This window comes from Ornithodoros turicata, unplaced genomic scaffold, assembly GCF_037126465.1.
Source record: "Ornithodoros turicata isolate Travis unplaced genomic scaffold, ASM3712646v1 ctg00001192.1, whole genome shotgun sequence".
NCBI classification, from domain to species: domain Eukaryota; kingdom Metazoa; phylum Arthropoda; class Arachnida; order Ixodida; family Argasidae; genus Ornithodoros; species Ornithodoros turicata.
In genome coordinates this window covers 96,258-117,698 of record NW_026999494.1, presented here as the reverse complement: position 1 = coordinate 117,698, position 21,441 = coordinate 96,258, and the positions used below count along the sequence as shown (strand labels likewise).

The window sequence follows — 21,441 nt, the reverse complement described above, 5'->3', positions numbered from 1 at the left end:
CAGACCAGGGTCACCTCCCCAGGTGTTGCAAACCCTGGTGGACAAATGACTGCGAAGAGGCGATAAAGGAACAAAACCGTGTATGGGGTGGGTTCCCAAGGTATCCTACACTAGCAAATCTACTGCTCTTCAAAAGAGCCAGAGCTAAGGCGAGATGGACACGAAAACAACCAAAACGGGACTCTTGGAAGGGGTTCGTCTCTTCCTTAACTTCAAATACACCAGCAAAAGTGGTATGGGATAGGATCAGAAAAATCAAATGTGATTATACCTGCTTCTCTGTCACCCTTCTTCAGAAAAATGGCATTGTTTGTGAGACTTTAGAAGAACAGGGTGACGCCCTGGGAGAACACTTCCAGAATGTGTCGTCGTCTTCCCACTACAGCAATGAATTCTTAGAGCTAAAGAACTCTACTGAAAAACGCAACATTGTGTACGGCACTGGTGACTGCTGTGCATACAACAAACCCTTCAACATGACGGAACTTTTAAGAGCCCTGTCTGCGTCAAAACAGACTGCTCCAGGGCCAGACTGTATCACTTACAGCATGTTAGAACACGTGGCACCAGCAGCTCAAGAATGCATGCTTTGTCTCTTTAACTCGATCTGGAATGAAGGCTGTCTCCCATCCCATTGGAAGGAAGCAATAATCATTCCTTTTTTAAAAACTAGGGAAAGATCCATTTAACCCCAGCAGTTACAGGCCTATAGCGCTCAGAAGTTACCTGGGCAAAACCTTCGAACGTATGGTGAACAACCGTCTAATACACTACCTCGAAGAAAATAAGTGCTCAGATCGGTACCAGTGTGGATTCAGAACTGCATGCTCCACCACGGACCATCTGTTGCGTTTGGAGACAATAATTAGAGAAGCCTTTGCATGAAAGCAACATTGCATTTCCATATTATTTGATCTCGAGAAGCCTTATGATACGGCATGGCGATACGGCATTCTCCGGGATTTGCATGAATTTGGAATACGTGGCCCTCTGCCCCACTGCATCGCTGACTTCCTTCGGGAGAGAACATTCAGAGGCAGAGTTGGAACAACCCTCTCTCGACCTTTCGTGCAGGAAAGCGATGTGGCGGCTAGCAGCGCCATCGGTGCCTGGCTCAAGCAAGAAGACGGCATCTCGCTCACCCGGCCGCTGGTCTTACCCGGTTCCATTAAAGACACTTCTCGCCCGATCCTAGTCTCTTGTGGTCGCTTCTATCTTAGCTCCCACAATTGGTGACCCGAACGTGATCGCCCGCACCTTCTATCATCACTGGTCAGCCATGGCTCAATCCGCAACTCCAACAGCTTCTCAACAGCACGCCCTTCTGCCCAGGTCAATGTCACAGAACTGAAGCTGCCGAGTTTCTGGGCAAATGATCCCGCACCCTGGTTCGTCCTCGTAGAAGCCGAATTCGCCAAACGGCACATTACCAGACAGCAGTCAAGGTATCACCATGTCTTGACATCCCTTACTGCTCCCATTATAGCTCAAGTACGCGACATTGTCATTAAACCTCCCGATACCAACCCTTACGACACCCTGAAGACTCAACTCATTCAACGCCTCTTCGAGTCTCTATAACAGAGATTACGCCATTTGCTCATCACTGAAGAATTAGGTGGCCGCACTCCCAGCCAGTTCTTACGTCGAATGTACCATCTCCTTGGCAGCGAGTCCTCAGCCCCAGACGATTCAGTACTCCGCGAATTATTTCTCCAACGGCTACCGCACACGTTACGAATGATCCTTTCGGCGTCTCCAACCGTGTCGCTTTGCGATCTATCAGAACTCGCCGATCGCATTATGGAAGCAACGCCACAGTTTTGCGGCACCAATGCCGTTATTCCATCACACCCTAGTGACCCCGTCCCCCCCCCTACCAACTCCAAGTCCACCTGTCTGCTCCTCCTGCGACACCCTACGAACTGAACTTCAGGGTCTTTCCGCCATCGTGTCGCGCCTATCTATGCCTGAAACCTGCGACTCAGATCAGCACTTCGACCCAGTTGCCACCGTCTCTTGACGTCCACGTTCTCCTAGCCCGCAACGACCGCGCCCTTCCCGTTACCGTTCCTCTTCCCCTAATCGTCCCCAATATCAACTTTGCTGGTACCACGCACGCTTCGGCAAGGCCGCCACGAAGTGCCAAGAACCCTGCATATTTCAGGGAAACCCGGGCACCGGCAACTAAAGGCGACCCCCGTTGCTGGTCCTCACCAAGATCACCTATTTTTCATCGCTGATCGCATCTCCAAAGTCTCCTTCCTCATGGATACCGGTGCCGAAGTCAGCATCATCCCTCCTTCACCAACTGACCTCCGCCGCTCCTCATCCGGCCCTTTCCTCCAAGCTGCCAACAAGACCCCCATCACCACGCATGGAGCACGCAGTCTTACCCTCGACCTCGGCCTGCGACGCACATTCCGCTGGGTATTTCTGATCGCTAATGTCACTCACCCAATCCTCGGCGCAGATTTCCTAAGCTATTTCAACCTCGCCGTCAACATGCGCCACCGGGCGTTGCTCGACGAAGCCACAACGCTCCGCGTCACGGGCGTTTCTACCTGCATACCATCGTCCGCAATCCCCGTCCTGCGCCCGTCAGTCACGGCACCGTACGACTCTATCCTCGTCGACTTTCCCGACATCACGTCCCCAGCCAATGACTTGAAACCCATCAAGCACAGCGTCTTCCACTACTGTAGAGGACGGTGGTCTTCGTCTACATGAGCCCCGACCGGCGATGACGGCGGCCTATCTCCATGGCCGCGCCGGTGGAACTGAGAAGCGGGTGCTCCATGCGCGTGGCCATCGTTGTCGTCGTTGTAGTCCTCCAGAGTCCGCTACACTACGTCGAGACCACCGGCCCTCCTGTGTTCACTCGACCTAGACGCCTCGCACCCGAGAAGCAAGATTGCGCGCTCCGAGTTCAAGCATATGCTTGACCTCGGAATCGTCAGACCATCATCCAGCAGTTGGGCGTCAGCGATTCATATGGTCCCCAAAAAGACCGGGGACTGGAGACCATGCGGAAATTACCGCGCACTTAATCGAGTCACTATTCCTGATCCATACTCCATTCCCCATATTCACAACTTCGCGGCCTCTCTCCACGGATCAACCACCTTCTCAAAGATAGACCTTGTGAAAGCATATCACCAAATTCCCATGCACCCCGACAGTATCGCGAAGACGGCCATTACTACGCCTTTTGGGCTTTTCGAGTATCTCCGTATGCCCTTCGGTCTCAGGAATGCGGCGCAGTCCTTTCAGCTTTTCGTCGACGAAGTTATCCGATGCCTCCCTAACTGTTTCATCGATGACATCTTGGTCGCGAGCCCAACTCAGAAGATCATTGCCAGCACCTTCGCGAGCTCTTCACCAGGCTCCAGCAGTACGGACTCATCATTAATCCCGGCAAGTGTCTCTTCGGCGTACAACAACTGGAGTTCCTCGGACACCTCGTTTTTCAAGACGGCATCCACCCTCTTCCAACCAAAGTTCAGGCTGTCCGTGATTTTCCACTGCCCTCAACACAGGAGAAGTTGCGGGAATTTCTCGGTATGATAAATGTTCGATAATTATGATAAAAGCTCGCATATATAGCAGCATTTACAACTGACATCCGCCACATTACGGGAGCCCAAAACGCCGCAGCTGACGCCTCTCCCGCGCTCAAATTGCGTCTGTCTTGCAGTTACCACCTACCGTCGACTTTTCCGCGCTGGCAGTGGCGCAAACCGATGACCCAGTGCTGCAACAACTCCGCTCTGGCTCATCCTTGGACATTCAAGATGTCCACACCCCATATGCGGACACAACCCTTGCTTGTGACACATCTACTGGCTCCCCACGTCCCTACGTGCCCGAGCAATTTCGTTTTTCCATCTTCAAAATGCTTCATGCACCTTCTTACCCAGGAATTCGTGCCACTCAGCGTCTTGCTTGCCAACGCTTCATTTGGCCTCGCATCAACTCGGACATCCGGCTTGGCTGGACTCGCTCTTGCCTGGCTTGCCAGCGAGCGAAAATCGGCAGAGACACAGTCACCCCTGTGCAAGCCTTTCTGCCTCCCTCTCATCGTTTCCAACATGTCCATGTGGACATTTTCGGGCCACTGACCCCTTCTCGTGGTTTCCGGTATATATTTACCTGCATCGATCGCTGCACGCGCTGGCCGGAAGCACAACGGATCCAGGACGTAACCCGCTGACGCCGTTGAACGAACCTTCCTGTCAGTATGGGTCTTCCGATTTGGAGTTCCCGAAACCGTCACGTCGGACCGAGGCCGCATATTCGAGTCCAACCTGTTCAACGACGTCCTCAGATTGCTTGGCTCGACGAGGCACAGGACCACCGCGTACCACCCTTCCAGTAACGGCATCGTTGAGCGCCTCCATCGGTAAATTCGCTCCCATCAGCCGCTCCGCAAGCCGATCCAACACTTTGGGTGGCTAACATTTCACTGGTACTCCTCGGCCTTCGCGCCGCTCTCAAGGCTGACTTACACTGCTCCTCGGCTGAGCTTGTCTATGGTACCACCCTCCATCTCCCCGGCGCTTTCTTCGCTACTCATCCAGCCGCTCCCATCAGTACCGACGCCTTTCTGCAGCAGTTGCGTGACACTTTCCGTGACATCCGCCCGGTTCCCCCGCGTCTTTCTTGGGCCCCCTCCCCTTTCATCCACAAGGACATCGACCACGCGTCTCCGTGCCGTCTCATCCGCCACGACGGCATGCGTTCTTCCCTCCAGCCTCCGTACCTTGGCCCTTACAAAGTCCTCAAGCGCGCCTCAAAATTCTTCGCGCTCGACATCGCCGGCCGTGAAGACACCGTCTCATTGGACCGCCTCAAACCTGCGTATCTCGACGCACCTGACAGTCACCTCCACAGTGTCAACTTCCCCGACCAGCCGAGTACGAAATCTCACGACCCTGTCCCACGCCACGTCCACTGGTCTCCACACTTGGTCCGAACCACTCCGTGACTGGCCGGGGGAGTGTCTGTGGCGGCTAGCAGCGCCATCGGTGCCTGGCTCAAGGAAAAAGACGGCATCTCGCGCACCCGGCCGCTGGCCTTACCCGGTTCCATTAAAGACACTTCTCACCCGATCCTAGTCCCTTGTGGTCGCTTCTATCTTAGCTCCCACAACGGTGTTCCCCAGGGATCAGTTCTTAGTGTTACGCTCTTCATTGTCAAAATGAACTCTGTTGCCAATGCCATCCCACCTACTGTGACATATTCCTTGTATGTAGATGATATACAAATATCCTGTTGCTGTACGAGCCTCTCTAGATGTGAAAGCTAGCTTCAGCTTGGTGTAAACATGTTAACAAAATGGTCTTCGGAGAGCGACTTCAGGTTTTCACCTGACAAAACTGTCTGTGTGCCATTCTTCAGGGTAAGGGGTGCTTTCCCTGATCCCACACTCCAAATGAATGATCAGGTCATCACTGTCAAACACGAGCACACATTCCTTGACCTCATATTTGACAGCAAGCTGACTTTTAGACCATATATAAGGCACCTAAAGGGAAAGTGTATGAAGTCCCTCAATTTACTCAAAGTCATGTCTCACAGATCATGGGGCGCAGACCACGAGGTTCTACACCGCATCTACATGTCTTGCATTCGCTCAAAACTCGTTTATGGTGCTATCGTTTACAGATCAGCTCGTAAAACTGTCCCGGCGTCGGGATCTTGGTGCCCCCATCGCGCGGCAGCAGCCGCAGTAGCCCCCTCCTGCACTCACGGTTGGGTCCTCGCAGGAGGGAGACCCCTACGTATAGCTGTGCATGGCTGTCCCGTGTCTGGGGAAAGGGGGATCCCTGTGGTTGAGTGGACCCAGAGGTTGTTTAGGACCCTTCGGGGCCCCTCTGGGAAAGCAATACACCACTTTCGCCTCTGCTTCCCATAGACGGATGGTCCTGGAAGGCCCGGCCAGGATTATTCAGCTAGTCGCCATCTCCCTTTTCATTACTTTTTCTTTCTCCACTCCTTCACTGTCTTCTTTTTCCACCCTTCACCTTCTTTGGCGGCAAGGGTCAACCTTGGGCAGTGTTTTCACTCTCCAGAAGCTGCACTAGGGTATAGTGCAGAGGCAGGTGTTAGCGTGCACGGCACGTTCCCAAGTTGGGCTCCACGGTGGGCGACAAGCCTGCTGCACTGAATAATAATATCTTCTTATACGGATAACCACAACTCTAAAAATCTGATCGGCGCCTAAAACGGAGCCGCACCGAGAAACCTGAACCGAATCTGCTTGATCAGTCTCCAGACCCCAGGTTTCCGAAGCTCCTAACAATTCAGTCTAAGGAAGACGGAAAGCCACTTGCAAAAATTTATTTTTTTGTTGTGGCGAAAGAACTCGAAAAGCAATCGGTGAATCTTACAATGCAAGAAAACGGAATGCTGGGGATATGCAGGTCGAAGTACAGAACAACATCAAAGCACGGCACTACAGACACTGTAAGTGCTAACGTACACCGCACACTGAACATAACCAAAGGTGTAATATCAGAAGATAAACCCCTCGGATGCACAGAATCTGAGCTTGAAGATAGACTGAGTGAGCAGGGCGTGGTCTTTGCAAAACGGATCGTCATGAGGAGGGATGGTAGGGAAATCGGAACCAAGCACATTATTCTTTCTTTTCAACTACATGTGTTACCTTCTAATGTAAAAGCTGGTTACCTGAGTTGCAATGTCAGACCATACATCCCAAATCCAAGACGTTATTCCAAGTGCATTTCAGGCACATTCGCTTGTCTGCCGCGGACACTCCACCTGCCCAAAGTGTTCTGGCAAAGACCATTCGCCAGAGACTTGCAGTAATGAGTACCGTTGTGCCAACTGCCACGGCAACCACCCGGTGTACTCTCGATCGTGCCCACGCTCGAAAGAAGAAAAAGAAATCATAAAGATCAAAACCGTACAAAACATTCCATATAGAGCTGCAAAGAACCAATATGAATTTCAAATGAAAGGATCTTCCTCCGATGTGGTGGGCAGGGGAGTGGCACCACCAAGGAAACCTGTGGAAACTCAAACCTGCTCGCAGGTCTCTGAGTTTCCACCCTACATTCCCCAACAGGAGGCTGGAGACACTCAGGTGACTCCAGCTGTTACGGAGGCCAGCCGTTCAACTGGCCACAAACAAACAGCCGCGGCCTAAGGTCGATGGCACACAGTTTGGGACGGGGTCGTAAAAAGCCCTTCCCAAAGAGGCACCCAAAGTATGGAGGTCCACGATGACGACTGGATGTCGCAGAAGTCATCGTCGAGCCTCCCCAGCATTCCTGCACAAGGGAAAGAAAAACGAGAAAAGGGACGAGGAAGGGGTTTCAAAGGGAATGAGCGACAGAAACAACCCCCGCGAAAGGTCCAATCCCCTAAATGGTACAAGTCTTTTCTAGTCGGTGTCACCAAGTGCTGCGCTTTATTTTCCTCCTTTTTAGTGTGACTGTTGTGAACTACTTCCTCCAATGGAACTGCCGTGGTTTACTTTCAAACTTAGACGACATTAACGATCTCTTCGACAAGTACAATTTCTGCCTTCAAGAAACATATTTCAACACTCACACACCAAATCAAATCAGTAGACACGATGTATTTCGAAGAGATCGAACCGATGCCCCTCGCGCATCTGGCGGTGCGGCTATCGTCACACGAGGGACTGTTCCGTCTAAAGAAGTCCACTTTGTTACAGACTTGGAAGCCGTGCAGTTGTGTCTGGACAGAATTGTCACCATCTGCTAGATCTACTTGCCACCATCATGAAGTTTTGCACAGAGGGATATAGAGTACTTAATCAGCCTACTTCCAACTCCATTTATACTCCTAGGCGACTTTAATGCCCACAATCTGCTTTGGGGCAGTGCAAGAACCGACAGCCGAGGGAAAATGTTGGAAAGGGTCTTGTTATCAACTCCCATTTCTCTTTTAAATAGAGGAGCACCGACGTACGTCCACTGTTCAAGTCAGTCATTCTCGGTGTTAGTGTTATCGCTTTGCAGTCGATATCTATATCAAGATATAGAATGGAGAGTAGAAGAAAACCCACTTGGGGGGGGGGGGGAGTGGTCACTTTCCAGTGGTCCTAAAATATATGTGTGCAGTCAATTGTCTGGCAGCATGCCTCCCTAGATGGAAGCTCCAACATGCTGACAGGAATGCTTTCTCTAAAAAATGTGACCTGTCGTTAATCCCTGTGGAGAGGATGTCGATTGAATAGGCCAACAATGTAATTACCAACGTCATCCTCGATGCATTAACACAATTCATTTCCCAGACTTCCGGTCGTCTACGGAAACGACCGAAGCCATGGTGGAACAGCGAGTGCAAGGAAACTCGTAAACTTCAAAATCGTGCGTGGGGTACATTTCGGAGGTATCCCACATAACAAAATCTTGTGTTTAAAAAGACGAGAGCCAAGGCCAGATGGACGCGGAAACAAGCAAAGCGGTCATCTTGGCGCAACTTCGTGTCCTCCCTATCTCGCAGTACCCCATCCAAAGTGGTGTGGGACAGAGTTCAGAGGAGAACACCGTAGTTCTACAATCCCTCTGCTAGAAGTCAACCGGCAGGTGTGCGGAAGCCTACAAGAACAGGCGGATACGCTCGGACAACATTTTGAACGCAACGAGTGGTGGTGATGAGTACCTATACAATCAGCCGTTCACGATGGTGGAGCTTCGGCGATCCCTATTCGCTGGTAAAGCCACTGCCCCAGGCCCAGACAGAGTAACATACTCTATACTGTGCCACTTGTCTGATGAATGAAAAAAAAATGTTGCTCCTTTTCTTTAACCGCATTTGGGCAGAGGGAACATTACCATCATTACGGAAGACTGCGACTGTCATTCCCCTTCTCAAGCCAAGAGAGGAAGCATCGAATCCGGCCAGTTACAGACCTATCGCTCTTACAAGTTGTAAAGATGTTTGAGCGACTGGTCAATAACCGGCTGGTTCATCATCTAGAAGAAAATAATTTCCTTTCTGAATTTCAATGTGGTTTTCGAGCAGGGTGCTCCACTGTGGATCACCTTGTTCGGCTAGAAACCAGTATCCGTGAAGCCTTCGTCAGAAGACAGCATTGCCTGTCTATCAGTTTTCTTTGATTTGGAGAAAGCGTATGACACCGCGTGGCGACACGGTATTCTGCCGAACCTTCACTCTTTTGGCGTTTAGGGCAGACTCCTTAGATTCATTGCAGACTTCCTCCAGCACAGATTATTTAGAGTACGACTGGGGACCACTCTATCCCGCCCCTTCGTACAAGAGAATGGTGTCCCGCAGGGACCTGTTCTCAGTGTTGTTTTATTTATTGTGAAAATCAACTCTGTACCAAGGTCATCTAGCCCTCCATATCTTGCTCCTTGTACGCGGATGACATTCAAATATCTTGTTGCTCCACGAACAGGTCAATATGCGAACGACAGATGCAGGTGGCCATCAACAATATGGCCAAGTGGTCTTCATCAAATGGATTTAAATTTTCAGATGAGACAACTGTGTGTGTCCATTTCTCTAGGATTAGAGGACTGTTTCCACCACCTACGCTGCAGCTTAAGCGACAAGATATCCTTGCATAATGTAAAAAAACCCGAGACTAGGGAACACGAAGTGTTTGTGTCTGTCCTTTCGTGTTCCCTAGTCCCGGGGTTTTTTACGTTATGCATCATCTTCACCAGCTCGCTTGCTTCCTAGCCATTTTTTCATTAAGATATCCTTGTTCAGCCAGAAGCCAAATTTCTTGGCATTACTTTCGACTCGAAGCTGACCTTCAAGGCTCATGTCCAAAACCTAAAGATAAAGTGTGTCAAGTCACAAAACCTTCTAAAAATCATCTCTCACAGATCTTGGGGTGCGGACCAGGAAACACTGCACCAAGTGTATACTGCATGTATTCGCTCAAAAATTGATTATGGGTCCTTTGTCTATGGCTCTCCTCCCGGTCGGTGCTGAAAGCCTTGGACTCTGTCCATCACTAGGGGCTCAGGCTCGTGCTTGGCGCTTTCCGAACGTCTCCAGCACAGAGCCCCTATGTTGAATCGAAGGAATGCTCATTGAAAAGACGGCGTTCTTACTTCGGTACGTCATACACGCTTAGAATAAGTAGTCTACCCCAAAATCCAGCCTCGACCTGCGTCAAGCACACACGCTTTAAAGGGACTATCGCATCCGGGAACGTGTGTATGAGACCCATACCATAATGTTCGGTATCATTTCACAATCTACTTGGCCAAATTTCTCTTTCGAGAACGCCGTACATATTGAGTAAACGAATTTTAAATATTCCCGCCGCCTCTGAAGCTAAGGAAGCCCAGCGATAGTAACATCATGATGACGTAACGCAGCCGCACGAATGGGAGGGCTGCGCAGACGACAGTCTCCGAGCTCGTCTGCTTCGGGTTTGAGTCGCCATCGTCGCCATTTACCTCGCGAAAAGTCATCGATAAATACGCCGACTTCCGCTTGTGATTGCGAGTTCTGACGCGACCATGTCGCGTGAAACACGGTGTTACGTTCCTGGGTGTACGAACACTTCGGGCTCTAACCCAGAAGTGACATTCCACAAGCCGAGGGACAGTGACACGAAGCGAAAATGGGAGGCAGTAGTCGCCAGCAGACATCCTGACGTACAAGGAGAAATACATGTGTCCCGCGTTTGTTCTTCACACTTTGCGGAGGATGCGTACATGGAAACGGATGTTCTACAAATCCGACTTGGAGTTCCGAAACGAAAGCGGCTGAAGGCTGACGCCGTGCCCACAATATTTCCGGAACCAACTCGGCCGCGGTCTGCTGAGGTGGGTCACAGTTCTCGTATATGTCAAATGGGACCCCGCAAAAGGACATAATAATTGATAGGATCTAGCCCTGAAAAGCGTGCCTGCAACGCAGTTTACACGCTTTTCTCGGCATTGGCACAGCCGGCGAAGTTCGATCCCTAAAACTAAGCAATGTGGGTTTTGCAAGGGAAACCCATGAGCTGAGATTGCCATTCTCGTAGTGCTTGCTGGAAATGTCGCTTACCGATGGGATGGATTATTATGAGAACATATATAATGAAGGGGCGTATGCACGTTTTCATTTAGCCGCGCGTCATATACGAACACGAACGGTACTTTGTCCATTTGTGGGCTCCCATTCAGCGAGCAAATTTGCGCGTGAGGTTTCATTTTCTCTACTGCATTAATGCATGCTGGAAATACAGGTTGCATGTTCGAAAAACAAGTGACAACTTTATTTTGAGATTGTGAATGGGGAGTTTGTCGCCATGGGCGATACTCTACCCCATTGCTTCTGGTAATGTGGGGTATGGAACAATACGAGTCCATTTTCATAAGAGGTATCTGTACAAGGAATGGTTTTTCTAGGCAGATTTGTGAAAACCAATCTATTACATATCTTATGAGATGTTGACTTATGAATTGGAACCACAAGTAAATAGTTTCGTTTACAGGTCCAGTCCACCAGCTTCACTGAAGCCACTGCAAGTGGTACGTTCCGTAGAAAGCTCTTATTAGGCATTGCTGCACACTCATGCTCCCGCCTATCTGTTCCAGTTTAAGATGTTTTTGTCGTACTTGTCCTGTACCAGCCTGTTACAGTGATAGGTGTGATAATGTGTTTGTATTGTAGACGTGGAAAGGATGGAATCAGCAAGCGATGCGGGTGAATGTTTCAGCCTACAACAATCCATGTCATCAGCGGGTCCGGAAAATGGTACATGCCCAATTCATTTATGCTCACTCTCGATAAAATCCATGGTGGTTAAAATGAATGCATAGGCAATTACTCTTGAGATTCATAGCTCCTCGTTGTAAACACAGGAGAGCAGTAATCACATTATATCCCATATTGTTTTTTCATAGCTGTATTGCATAATTGCCTTTCTGCATTTTTTGTATGTGTCATGTTGGTATTGCTCTATTTCTTCAGTGCTAGTGCTGGATGGACTGCCCCTTGAACCATTTGTGCCCTACCAGATAGTCAGCCAATATGGGTTCCATTACACATTAGTACCGCACAAGCCAGAATCTGTAGCGGAAAAGGTTCAGGACAAGCAAACACAAACAGCTATTCCGACATCCACGCTTGGTAATATTGTAATATCATTTACAGGGAACAGACCTTTTACACACGTAGCCTACTACCAATTTGGTTTGCAGGCACTCAAACTGGGTTCCACATGCAAAGTAGGGAAAGCCAGACAGGCATGAGCCTTCCCCCTTCCAGCTCCCTTCTGTTGACATCATCTGAACTGGTGTCAGCAACTTGGTGTCCAGAAGACAGCAACATTGAAAGCGTGGAGGTCTCTGCAGGACAGGCTTCCCTGCAGCATATAGGTGCACCAGCATTTGAGGAACTGATGCCAACAGATATGCTTTACATGCCTCTTTCGCCCGTCCACTGCTCCACCCCAGCTAGAGAAGAACTTGATACAACCTTGGGATCTACATGGTATGCCGTAGTACAAGTGTATTATATTTACACAAAATTGTTAATAGCTCTGGTGATCTAGTGATTACAAAAAGGAAAGCTATGACGTCCATTTAAGTTAATATGAATTACATTCTGACCGTTGTGAGGCAAGTGTGACAGAGTTACAGCATATTTGTCTACCCACAGATTAATATTGCCTCTTGATGTGTTTTACTATCCATGTGGGTGGTGAGCCTAAACAGCTTGTACCCTATCATGAAGTTGCTACTATCTGTGTCGGGTCTGAACCCATGATAATTGGGTCAGTAGGTGAACATGCTAGCAATCAATTGATAGGAGCCACCTTGAAATGAATACCACAGATGCTAACAGCATATGTTACAACAGCAGTCAAGGTGGTGGATAAAGCTTGAAGATAAAAAAGCTTAGGAAGAACAACAGACATACACACGGATAGCTCATAGCAGCAATATAACACGTAACACAGACATGACAGAAGTTATAACAAAATACATGGGAACAGAAGGGGTAAGGAAGCTGTGGCCAACAAACTAGGCCACCATGACCACGCTGGGGAACAGGTCATTTTAACCTTGGTGAAACAGACCTACAGGGAAGGATGTACAGGGATTTTATGAAAAAGTCATCCTAGAAACAGCACCGCAAAGTGTGCTGCCCTGACGAATAGGCCGTGCATTCCAAGACATAGATGCCTTCCTAGACTGAATAGCAAAGGCTTTCTACTTCACACACAGCATTGTATTACACATATACGTTTCGCAAAGGTGAATAACTTCTTTTCTTTCTCGATGTAGCCAGCCTGATCCGAAGGACGTGACGGTCCACTCATCTGAATTAACAGAGGGATCAGAGACTGAAGAGTAAGCTTTGCGCTTGAAAGCCGTGGGAATTCTTACATTGCAACTATTTTTTTCCTAGTGACGAATATGAGAAGGAACATGAGGGACATCATTCTAAATCCCATGTGCATCGAACGTAAGTACAGCATGCTCCAGTATGCTGTGTTTTAAGACATAGAAATATGTGATTGCTTTTCAGGCTAAATCCAGAGGAACGTCTCTTCCTGGTGGCGGAGTCAAGTCTGCGAGAGCTCCTGTCACAGTGTCCTTGTGGCAGCAGCGATGCTGAAACAGACATCTCAACAAGGGGCACATGGCTGAGAGCAGCAACAGCTTGCAGCTGTGGGAAACTGCGTACATGGTCCAGCCAGCCTTGGGTGGAAGACAGGCCACTCGGAAACATTCTGCTCTGTAGTGCGATTCTGTTTTCCGGCGTGAACATAACCAAGGCATTTCGTATGTTTGCCATGATGAAGGTACAAATACTGGCACTTTTCTAGTGTTAATGTAACCAAGGCATTTTGTACATGTTCCATACGATGCAGGTGCCAACACTGACTTTGTCGCAGTACTTCAGAACACAGAAACAGCACCTCTTTCCTGCCGTGAATGATGTGAGTACATTTATAAAGTATGTGCCTATTATCGTTCAAGAACACAAGTAACATATCCTAGCGGTAGCTCGAAAGTCACAGAATGTTTTCACCCAATGTTCCTTTTAGTATGTGATCTTATCTTATCTACAACTGTTGTAGGTCTTCCTGAGCAGACAAGCTGAGCTACTGGACCGGCTCCGCCCAGTGCCCCTGACCCTTGCGGGAGATGGCAGATGTGATTCGCCAGGCCACACAGCCCTCTATGGCACTTACACACTGCTTGAGACAGTTGCCAATAGGATCATCCACTTTGAATTGGTCAAGGTATCTCATACCAAATCTTTCTGTAACAGTATCGTAAACATTGCATCATGCAATTCATACTTTTTTGGGTAATACCCGATATTTACCCTCAAGCTTCCAATTTTCAGCCTTAATCCAGTTTCTCCCTAAAAAAATGTGGTTCTAATTTATTAGATTTTGTCATTGCGGAACTGGCAGAGCTTACTCACAATGTTGTACTAAAATCCTTAACACTACGAGCTCAGGACTAATTGCTGCTATTCAGAGAGTGGAAGAAGTGTTGACGCTGTACAGGCCTACAAGTGTTGAAGTTCCACAGCCTAATTGAGCACATCAAAACATAGCTCTGTTGTTTCTGTTGTCAAATGACCATACCTCTAGGGGGCAACACTACCCTGTATATGGGTATCACATGTCTAATACGTCCATCTTGGTGTTTTATGTAACAGTCAACAGAAGTCTCAAGCAGCAATGCCATGGAGGTACATGGTCTAAAGAACTGCCTTGCCTACCTTGAAGCACATGACATGGTTGTGGACACCATAGTGACTGACCGCCACACTGCAATAAAGTCTGTTAAGGGAACTGTGTCCACACATCAAACACCGTTTTGACGTGTGGCACGTTGCGAAAGGTGAGCACTCTCAACAAGCATGGAAAGTTGCTTTCGGTATTGAAACTCATGTGGTAACTTTGAACAGGGATCAAGAAAAAGCTTGTGTCTCTCAGCCGCTCCACAAAGCACCACGTTGTGAAGTTCTGGATAGAGAGCCTTATCCGACACATATACTGGTGTCCAAAGTACAGTGGGGAAAGTGGTGACCTTTGTCTGGCGAAGTGGGTATCGGCAGTGAACCACATTGTCGATGTCCATGAGCATGACAACCCACTGTACCCAGTTTGTTATCATGGCCCAGTTTCAGAACCACGAGAATGGCTCAAAGAAGGTAAGTAAAATAGATAAACCTATGGGTGCAGTCAGGCGATAAGTCAAGAAATCTCTGAGAAAACTTTAAATGAATATTTGGTAAAGTAATTGCATCTGTGTTTTCTGGAGTAACACAAATGCAAAATGTGTGACATATATGCGTGTGTCTACTCTACATGCATGCCCTGTTATCATTGTTTTGGGAAGTGTCATTTTTAGCTGTAACTGAACAAAATTCAGGAAAACTGCTTAACCCTTTCTTAAATATAGCACTGCATGTAAATGGTTTTGGTGCTTAAAAAATACAGTTCTCACAACACGGACCTCAGTGGCTGAACGATGGTGATGACAGGCAGGGTGAAGTGACCCGACGAGACTGATTGTGGCATTAAACCAGCACACTCTTGAAAATGGTGTCCTAAGATTAACTGTACAGTATGACTTTAATAAGTCACACTGTGCAGTTAATCTTAGGACACCATTTTCAAGAGTGTGCCTGTTTATGAATGCATTCTTTTAAATTATATACAGTGCTTATTAGCACTGCTGACACAATCATGTGAGGTAGGTTTTTTGAGTGGAAGCTGAAGTTAATTTCCGCGTTGTATCAAAATTTAAGCTACACCATTTTTATGCGTGTGTAGGAAAGGAGCCTTATTGGACTGTTCATCCCATTGACACACATGAATTTTTCATTGCTTGCCCTCCTGTAGAGGGCCCAATAAATAGCACTATGGTCCTAAATTTTCTTTGGCAGGCATGTACTAGTACGTAGACATAGCAACAAAAATACTAAAGAGTGGACAAGTTGATTTATCCCTGTCTTACACCCACGAGTTCTGTCGTTTGCTATGTCGTGGTTGCATCTCCAAGCATCGAGCTTATAGGTAATTTTACATAATAAGTGGTCGAGCTGGTGGATGAACTCCAATGTCAGGAAGCCTGACCAGCGAGTGACAAGGGAAAGCAAGCACAACACAAGTGGCTTGTTGTGTCTGTTTTTTTTTTTTTTTCTGTTGTCGGTCGCTCACGCTTTCTCAAGATGGAGTAGTAGTTTTGTTAACTTTGTTGACAGAGCTAGAATTAAGCTTATCATTTACAATTACAGATAGTGAGACGTACGCAAAGGTCAAGGACATCTTGACAGCACCCGCACTGCTCAGGGATGTCCCTATGCTTTCTACAAAACAACAGACATATGGCCTGGAGTCATACCACAGTGTCCTGAACCACTTCGTTCCGAAATCCTATTCGTTTTCTGACGAGGGGATGGTGGCCAGGTATTAAACCTTCATAAAATCATGTCACACATACAGAACTTGTACCATCTACATTACAAAACTGGGTTTTAGGACACAGTTGGCAATACTCCATTACAACGAGAATGCTGACCGTGTGCAAGTGGAAAGAGAGGGCTCCAAGCAGTTCCGACTGAAGCCATCCAAGCTGAAAAAGACGTGGGTGGCCGTACCCCTCAAAGAAAATGCTACCTATGGTATATTTTCACCACTGCGTGCATCATGTTCTGTGTCAATACATGGATGTAGTTATTGTGGCTAGTTTGAAGATAGCACTAGTTATAGTGTTTTATCCTTTGCAGAATTTTTTTATTGAAAAGCTATGAGAGCAGCATATATAGATCTCATTTTTGCCTGATTACTTTAAAAAATTTAATTAGGTGATTCCAGACAAAAGCAAGCGGAATGAGGGTATCCTTGTTTAGAGCTATTTCAGGTCTAACAAATCCTAAAATACACATGTGCCTTAAAATATCCATCCTTGAATATTGATATGAAAATGAGCTGAAACCACGCTGGCGGGGAATGCAGGAAGCACAGCGCTCACTTCATGCAAGAGCTCAACATAATTTGAAGTAATGGAAATCATCAGAGTAGGTGCTGATCTACTGGCTAAATAAACCACTTCTGTTGCCGTAGATGGCTCTTGAGGAGCACTTTTTCAGTCTCTCATCATCTGCATACCAAAATTCAGCAATAGATATTTCACGGCATGCTTTTAAGGATTTTTAAAAGATAGAATGGCTTTCAATGTGGATTTTCTCCTGTTCTGCTTGCTATTGCTCAAAGGTCACATATACCCCCTTCCAAATGATGTCCGCCTTGCAGTATAACTCAATTGAAAAAGTGATGTCTGTGCTGCTCCCATAGCTTTTTCATAAAAACACCCAGTATTAAGCATAGTCCTTCAAGTTCACCTAACACATTCATTGTCAACCTATGCTTATCCATCAACAGATTATGCGGCAACACTGATTGCAGAGGTTCTGACTCGCATTCAAGAACACCAAACGCAGTCAGCAGCTGCAGAAACTCGGCCAGCTCGTTCAGCAACATATGGCGAGAAGCCAACTCTTAGGCAAGCTGTGGAACAACACCAAACACGGTACGCAAAATATTGGTTCTACAAAGTTGCACCCACCCTGCTTGCTCCTGATGACTTAACTCTATTCTGAATTTTACATGTAGGTTCCAGAAGGGAAAGTAGGCCATGTCCACACCGGCTGAGGACCACGGACAGCTGGCCATCTTGACATATGACACCACAAACGGCCCTTTTCAGGGCCAACCAATGCTTTACGCAAAGACAAGCGTTGCTTGCAGATCAACCCACCTCATATGACATTGCATATTAATTCTCAAACCCATTTTGATAACTGCATAACTAAAATCATTAAAGGGACTATCGCATCCATGTGTGTACGTTAGTCGTCGCTTAACAGTTAACTTGGCCAAAATTCACTTCCATAAACAGCTGAAGACAAATTTGTCACTCTCAGCCGCTATCAGCCTTGTGTGTGTGACGTTTGCTCCAATACTCTAATATCCGTCATCCGCTCTTGCCCACATGATTGTCAGTGAGCAACGTAGAAAAAAATGTCACTGCAGTGGCACAATCAATTGGGACGGATGCGGCAGCCCCTTTAAGCAGTACCTGTTGTACTAAAAGAAGTCTTATGGATATGCTGAATTGCAAAACTATATTTTATTATAACCAAGTTAACATTTTTTTTTTCATTCCAGCACATGGGCAGTTCCGAGAAGACAGCAGCCTGGAATCTACTGAAATTGCGAACAACAGTATCATCACCATCTGTGCATGGATATTAAATACCACTGTAGCATTTCGTTATGCAAAGGAAATATTAAAACGAAAAACACGAAAGAATTTATATTCGTGCTATCCGGGAGGTTTTTCGGTATGTGTGGTGCATGTACTGCTTTCGACACAGCAGCTTGTGGCTCTTGATTTTCATCACATTTGAAAAAAGGTACATGATCTTTTTATGAGCATTAGCTTAATGAGTTAGATGTTTCAAAAAAAGGAAGTGAGGTATATGGCTTTGAAGCCTTACAGTGTGATAAATGTACAGGAATGTACACTCATGCCAATAATATCAGGTCGACACCCTCTAGCTTACCTACTCCTTTTATGTTCACTGAAGTATACAGCCTTGTTAATATGAAGGTATAACCATGAAAAGGGAATCAGCCAGCAGATGCATATAATATATGTATGCTGAAAACATACCATTCTTAAGAAAGAAACCCTTGGTATGAAGGCGACGGGTGCTCTCTTCGAATCGCTCGCACAGCGCAGCCTGGAATTTGTCGCCTATTTCTAGGTCCGAGGTAGCCCCAGACCCAACTGGCAAATATAGAGTAGGCTGTGAACCTCAGACACCTATGTAAAGATATAAGGCCAGTCAATTTCAGCGATATACTGCAGCAAAAAAGGATGACCAACTCGCATACATAAGAGGTGACCAAAAGACAACTGCAAATATCCTAGTATATTCCAACATATCTATAGAACATTGCATTAAAAGGTTGCATTAAAAGATGAAACTCCTACATATCGGTTAAAATACAGCTGTGGTTGCAGTAAGGGACTATTACCGTACCCGCCCTAGGAAACGACATACCTGTTGTCTGTCGGATCCAACAGCCGCAGCCGATAGTCGTAGCGGCAGTACTGGCGTGCATTCACCGCCAGCATTTCTCTCCGCAGACAGAAGTCGTGGAACAGACGGTGCTCGGTGATGCACCGCACGCCAGCACTGTCACACAGAGCTGCAACCTGGCTCACTGAGGTGCAGCACAAGTATTCGTCTGGTTGCTCCGGACTGCAGACGCCGCACAGACACCTGTCGTTTTTGAAGTACCAGTCCAACAATCGGTTGATAGCGCAATTGCAGTGGGTGCGATGCGTACAATGTGATAATCTGACTTACCGAAAGTCATCGTTTTGCGCGACTTCGCGAACAACTGCATCCCTGTTGATCGGAGGATGAAGCGGAAGTGGGTCCGTTGAATACGGATCATCGTCTGACACCACGTCGTCCGAGCTGTCCTCACTGAATTCATCCAGCAGCGACGAGGAAAAACTTTCGCTTTCGACGTCCGACATGATCACAGCTAGGCTCTACGCGGTTTCCCAGGCAGACGACGTCCCGACAGTCGCTCCCTGATTGGTGCGGCTGCGTGACGTTTGCGGAGAGGGAATACCAGAAAACCCTCAACGTCCGTCGTCTGCTACGGCTATGTTTTCCAGCAAACTGCACAGAAACTACTCCACTTTTTCGTGTCGGACTTTTTGTGTAATTGTTGGCGACGAACGACGAGTAAAACGGCGCTATAGTTTCGGAATCAACCGGGACGGATGCGATAGTCCCTTTAAACAGCTGTTTATTAACAAGCCCTCTGTCGTCCTTCCATTCTCCTTGCCATTCTCATAGATTGATTGCCACGGTTTCTCGTCCTGTGACCTACTAGTTGTAGAGTGTAGCAGAAAGGTCCCGCCCTGGGAACCACCTCCAAGGTATGACACCTCCTTGGCAAAATACAAGAAACAAGACACTGCTTCATCAGTACTTCAAGAAGAGGTTGCGCACTTGAAAGACAGCTTTGATAATCACACTGAGATTTACACAGATGGGTCCAAGTTTAGTGCAGGAGTGGCACGCATATAAGGTCTCATCGTATAAAACCATTTGCATCAATTTTTACTGCCGAGGTTTACGCCATTATCTTGGCTCTCAACTACATCCTTCAAGATTTCATAAAGTCTTCTGTTTTATATACAGACTCCTTCAGTTCGATTAATGCAATTTGTAGTCAACAAAGAACAAAGAACTTTCTTATACAGCGAGCAAGATCTTTAGCCAGTTTGATAAGAACAAAGGGGTAATCCCTCATCCTATGCTGGGTTCCCAGCCACGTAGACATCAAAGGCAATGAGTTAGCAGATAAAGCAGCTGCAGCTGCTCTCCAACATGACATTACACCTTTTGGGATGCCCGTGCAAGGCATGAGATCTGCACACTGCGGAGAATGTGGCAAGCCTTTTGGAACACACAAACAAATAAGAAGCTCCACTTAATTAAACAACACATTCAGGATACAGGAGACCCAGACCGACTGAAAAACAGCCTGTTGTGCACTTTACGAGCGAGGTTACGTATAGGCCATACGTACCTTACACACGGGTTCTTACTTCGGGCAGAGGAGCCACCTCAGTGTGCGCACTGTGGGCAGCTCCTGTCCGTTGTACACATACTCATCACATGCACACATCATGAAATCCATCAGAAACATCACTTCAAGGAATTTTATAAATACTTGTTACCTCTTCACCCAGCCCTATTGCTTGGTGAAGAGGCTCTCGTCCCTTTTACAAGAGTATTTCCTGAGAGATGTTGGCATTATCAGATTTTTGTAGCCTTACACTTATATTTTATTAGTCATCGTGTTTACCCTTAAATAACCATAACATCACCACTGTCTCAATCATGCCTCAGTTTGTGGCGCATTATTATCCTTGTTGTCCATGCGCCATTAAACTCCCAATCATCATCATCATAATCGTAAAACTGTCCTTGATTCTTTGGATGCTGTTCATCATCAGGGTCTGAGAGTAGTGTTTGAAGCCTTTCGCACATCCCCAGTTGAGAGCTTATATGCGGAGAGCAATGAGTGGTCTTTAGGGAAACGCAGATTTTATCTGGCCTCCACCTATACAATCAAGCCCTGCAAGGCATGGATGATTTCAGCCTGGGCCACGGGGCCCAAAGGGACATTCATCTTAGATGTCGAGTTCATGACGCCCTGGATAGGCCTTGAAGTAGAAGAAAACAAGGGGTCAAAAAACTCGTGGATGTCCCCGAGACTGACGGAGGTGCAGTCATTGTGCTGATTCATTAGGAGCTCATGGGCCAAAACCCTCGGGCCCAACCGGTATAACCGCTGGTGTTCCCGAAACCGTTCCCTCCGTCTGGCGTTGCGGT

At 47.4% G+C, this 21,441-nt stretch overlaps 2 protein-coding genes across 2 annotated transcripts; one reads left to right on the top strand and one right to left on the bottom strand.

The window, feature by feature from the left end:
- The first annotated feature begins 12,069 nt into the window (after positions 1–12,069).
- Positions 12,070–17,642, top strand: LOC135376632 (uncharacterized). Its single transcript, XM_064609146.1, has 13 exons — positions 12,070–12,105; positions 12,177–12,468; positions 13,266–13,331; positions 13,390–13,446; positions 13,510–13,786; positions 13,856–13,924; positions 14,066–14,230; positions 14,659–14,780; positions 14,939–15,156; positions 16,246–16,417; positions 16,490–16,632; positions 17,393–17,540; positions 17,624–17,642. The coding sequence occupies exons 2-13, from the start codon at positions 12,197–12,199 to the stop codon at positions 17,640–17,642; spliced, it is 1,728 nt and encodes a 575-aa protein (XP_064465216.1). The 5' UTR covers positions 12,070–12,105; positions 12,177–12,196.
- A 923-nt stretch (positions 17,643–18,565) lies between these two features.
- Positions 18,566–19,679, bottom strand: LOC135376629 (uncharacterized). The gene is made up of 3 exons (XM_064609143.1): positions 19,390–19,679; positions 19,081–19,302; positions 18,566–18,839 (listed from the first exon to the last, which is right to left on the bottom strand). Exons 1-3 carry the CDS (start codon positions 19,563–19,565, stop codon positions 18,692–18,694), a joined length of 546 nt encoding a protein of 181 aa, XP_064465213.1. The 5' UTR covers positions 19,566–19,679; the 3' UTR covers positions 18,566–18,691.
- Between the last annotated feature and the right edge of the window lie 1,762 nt (positions 19,680–21,441).

Bases quoted from the DNA above. Each gene is read 5' to 3' on its own strand.
- LOC135376632 (XM_064609146.1), top strand. From the start codon at position 12,197: ATGCAAAGTAGGGAAAGCCAGACAGGCATGAGCCTTCCCCCTTCCAGC. The intron at 13,925-14,065 runs GTGAGTACATTT...CAACTGTTGTAG, and splicing joins TCTTTCCTGCCGTGAATGAT to GTCTTCCTGAGCAGACAAGC. The intron at 16,418-16,489 runs GTATTAAACCTT...ACTGGGTTTTAG, and splicing joins GACGAGGGGATGGTGGCCAG to GACACAGTTGGCAATACTCC.
- LOC135376629 (XM_064609143.1), bottom strand. From the start codon at position 19,565: ATGTCGGACGTCGAAAGCGAAAGTTTTTCCTCGTCGCTGCTGGATGAA. The intron at 19,303-19,389 runs GTAAGTCAGATT...CAAAAACGACAG, and splicing joins GCGCAAAACGATGACTTTCG to GTGTCTGTGCGGCGTCTGCA. The intron at 18,840-19,080 runs GTATGTCGTTTC...ATCTTTACATAG, and splicing joins TTGGATCCGACAGACAACAG to GTGTCTGAGGTTCACAGCCT.